This window comes from Condylura cristata, unplaced genomic scaffold, assembly GCF_000260355.1.
Source record: "Condylura cristata isolate star-nosed mole 26May11 unplaced genomic scaffold, ConCri1.0 scaffold00048, whole genome shotgun sequence".
NCBI lineage: Eukaryota > Metazoa > Chordata > Mammalia > Eulipotyphla > Talpidae > Condylura > Condylura cristata.
In genome coordinates, this window is record NW_004567149.1 from 151,780 (window position 1) to 155,444 (window position 3,665).

General features: G+C 56.5%; 1 protein-coding gene across 1 annotated transcript in view; it reads right to left on the reverse strand.

Moving 5' to 3' along the window:
* Positions 1 to 3,665, reverse strand: part of DSP (desmoplakin) — a 27,371-nt gene that overhangs the window by 10,455 nt on the left and 13,251 nt on the right. Inside the window, exons 15-17 of the mRNA XM_012734152.1 lie at positions 3,410 to 3,548; positions 280 to 473; positions 36 to 111 (exon numbers count right to left, since the gene is read on the reverse strand). Coding sequence (XP_012589606.1) covers positions 36 to 111; positions 280 to 473; positions 3,410 to 3,548 — 409 coding nt within the window. The remainder of the gene's footprint in view (positions 1 to 35; positions 112 to 279; positions 474 to 3,409; positions 3,549 to 3,665) is intronic.

Genomic DNA, 3,665 nt, shown 5'->3' on the forward strand with positions numbered 1-3,665 from the left:
GGGGGGGGCTCGGAGGTAGGACGCGCCGTCCGCACCGCGGGGCTGGACCCCGGGGGCAGCCGTAGAGCCCCGGGGTTCTCTCCAGGCCTGTGCCCAGCCCAGACCCCACAACTGGGAGAAGCGGGTGTGGGGGGAGGCGCCCCACGGTGGGGCCCCGACTCCATCCCAGAGCCGTGGCGTCAGTCACCCCAGGCCGAGTGGGGGCTCCACGATGGGGCCATGGCCGAGGACCCCCTGGGAAGCTGTGGGGACGGCCGGTGGGGGGCGGGTGGGGCGCACCTGTAGTCGATCTGCTTGTCGATCCTCTGCCAGCGGTCCGTCAGCAGTGTGACCTTCTCGCTGAACTTGCCCAGGTCCAGGTCGTACAGCGGGTACTGCTGTGAGGCCTGTGAGTGTGCCTGCTGGGCCTTCTGCAGCTCCGCCTTCATGGTGGCCAGCAGCGACTTCTTCAGGTTCAGGTCGTTCTTTATTTTCTGCCAGGAAAGAATGGAGGGCGCCAGTGGCAACGTCAGGCTTTAGGGCCAAGCCAAAGCCCCGGCTGGTGGCGAGGGACACTCGCTCTGGGGGGAATACTACTCGGTCATGAAAAAGGTGCGCGGCTGCCTTTGGGCCGGCGGGCGGCACTGCAGGGGTGGCGAGAGGAAATGTCAGGGACTGGGTGGGGGGGGTTCGTGCATATGTGGGCCATGTCCCGGGGGGCAGGCAGCGGAGGCTCAGTGAAAGCCGGGGGCTGGGGGAGACGGGTGGGAGCGCGATGGGGCAACCCACCGGAGCTTTAGGGAGGGTGCACAAGGCACATGCCCCTGTGCAGGGGTGAAACCGTATCCCCGAAAGTTTAGTCTTGCAAACAAACAGTACTGATACAATTTGTCTGGGGCTTGGGGGGCACAACGACCCGTCTTCGGGATAGCCACGTCTGTACTCGTGGTGAGGGAAACACAGGTCCTGACCAGCTCCCCAGCGCCCACGCCAGGAGCCAAGTCGCCTGCCCCGTAGGAAGGGTGTGGAGTGGCCGGGAGTTGAGAGTCGCCCAGCAGCTCAGAGCCTCTCCCGAAAGGCCATAAAGGTGTGGACCAGGTGCCAACACCATCAAGGCCAGAGAAGCCTGAGAGCAAAGAAAGCAGCTTGGGGACCCCCATGGGGTGTAGGGGTGAGTCTCCACCTATGGGGCTGTCCCAGCCACCCCGGCCCAGTCCATCCCAGGCGGGAGTGACCCCAGGGCGAAGCAGACTTCTCCTGTCTCCCTGCTGCCCCCTCTGCCATGGGTTTCAAAGCCCTGCCTGTTCTGCTCCCCACTCTGTCTCTGGGGCATCCCCCCACCTCCACAGCTCTGGCCTGCACCCCAGCTCTTATGTGCATACATATATGAAATAAACCTTTAAAAAAGACAAACACAAAATGGCCCTCCCTGGTGGCCCAGCGGGTTAAAGCACAGCACTGAGAATCTAAAGCTGCTTCCTCATGAGTTCGATTCCCGCCTGCCCCGGAGGTGACCACAGGGCGCGGCAGACCTCTCCTGACCCACCCGCTGCTCCCCTCAGCAGTGTATTTCGTTGATCTGCCTGTTCTGCTCCTCACTCTGTCTCTGGTGAATTCTCTCACCCTCCACATCCCACTGACAAATACCCAAGTTCTGTATGCACAAATAAAATAAAATCTTTAAAAAAAGAAAATAAACAACCCCCATCAAAAAAAAAAAAAGACAAACACAAAAAAGATAAACTCCTGCCTTTTGCAGCAACATGGATGGAGCTGGAAGGGATCATACTTAGTGAAGTAAGCCAGAAAGAAAGGGGAAAATACCAGATGGTTTCACTCAGAGCAGGAGCATAAAGGACCAGGAGGGAGAAAAAATAATGAACAACTGTATATCAGAGACATTTTACGGGGTTGGGGTGGGGTATGGGATCAAAAACGTGGGTGAGTGGGAAGTACACTGGACTATGGTGATGGCACAGGGTGATTTGGTGATGGGAAGCCCACAGGGATTGCAACTGAGATGGAAAAAGGCACAAAATGATGTAAAAATAAACTAATAATAAAAATAATAATAAAGATGTGGTCCATACACACAATGGAATATTACACAGCTGTCAAAAAGATAAACGCCTGCCTTTTGCAGCAACACGGATGGAGCTGGACGGGATCATGCTCAGTGACATAAGCCAGAAAGTGACACAAGCTATGCAACTTCCCGTTCCCGAATATTACGGAAAAGTTCTGAAAAATCAGAATTTCCACTGCTAACTGAAGTTCCCACGGCCCTTTTCTGTATAATATCAAAATATTCTGAGCAACATTCAGTTTACAGCCGGATTGCCTCAGCCTCACAAGGCGGCAACCAGGCCCAGGCAAGCTGCCCCAGGCCGGGAAATTCCTGTCTGCTGAGACAAAAGGAGAGCCTGGGGAAAGATAAGACCTCCAGGGCACCAGGACTCAGGGAAGCTTCCTCTGTCTTTGGAAACAAAAAGCAAACCTCAGATAAGACTCCCAGGGCATAAGGACTCAGGGACAATTTCCTACCCTTGTTGACACAGGTGTTGCTGACTGCAGGGGGGTGGTACAACTCCTTCTTAATGCACTCCTTTCAAATAGCCACTAACTGCTCTCTGCTCATCTTAATTTGCCTTCTTCTAAAACAAACACTAGCTCTCTCTTGGTCTACGTCAGCCATTAGCTTCTCTTTACACGAGCACTACCGACTGGGGACACAATCCTTCCGTAAGAGCCCTAACAATCCTTGGCTGACAGCTCCCCCTTTCCCAGACCCCCTTCCCGTGAGTCACAGTTAAACATCTCTACACGTGACAATTACCACGAATGTGTGTGACCCAGTTGCTCCCCTCATCCTTGAGAGCGTTTATGGCGGTTGTGGAGATCTCCCATTGACTTACCCTAGGCATTGTTATAACTAACTACTTGCTACACAATGTAAACAAAGACCTGCCAAAGGGATGGGCAGGGAGACTTCTTCCTGTCCCCTGTTGCCCTCTCCCCTTTCGGAATCTCCGCTCGCCCACGCCAATCCCACCTACAGACCCTGTCCCTTGCAACTGCTTGAGGCCGGTCCTCAAGGAGGAGAGAGAAAAATACCGGATGGTCTCGCTCATGGCAGGAGTGTACGGGATGATTGGGGGGGGGGGGATATATACTAATAATAAACAACTATAGACCAAAGACATTTTATGGGGTTGGAGTGGGGATGGGATCAAAAATGGGGGGTGGGGGGGTGCAGGGACTATGGCACACGGTGAACTGGTGATGGGAACCCCACGGGGATGACAACCGGATGGGAATAAATATAAAGCAGACGGCAGCAGCAGCCTGGCCCGTGCCGGAGCCCACGAGCCCCGGCCGGCCCCAGCAGGACGGGTGACCGGTGCGGTGCCCGCGCCCCGCCCCCGCTCACCTTGAGGCCGCAGCGGTAGGCCTCCACCTTGTCCAGGTCCAGGCACACAGTCTCCTCCTCGGTGAGCCGGGCCTCATACACCTTGAGCATGTCCTCCGTCTGCAGGATGGCCTGGAGCAGCGGCCGCACCGAGCACAGGCTGGGGGCGCAGGGGTGCTATGAACGAGGGCCCCCGGCACCGCTGGGCCCCGGAGGGACCTCCTGAAGCTGGGGGGGACGCCACGAGCCAGCAGGGTCCGTACCTGTTCAGGTAGCC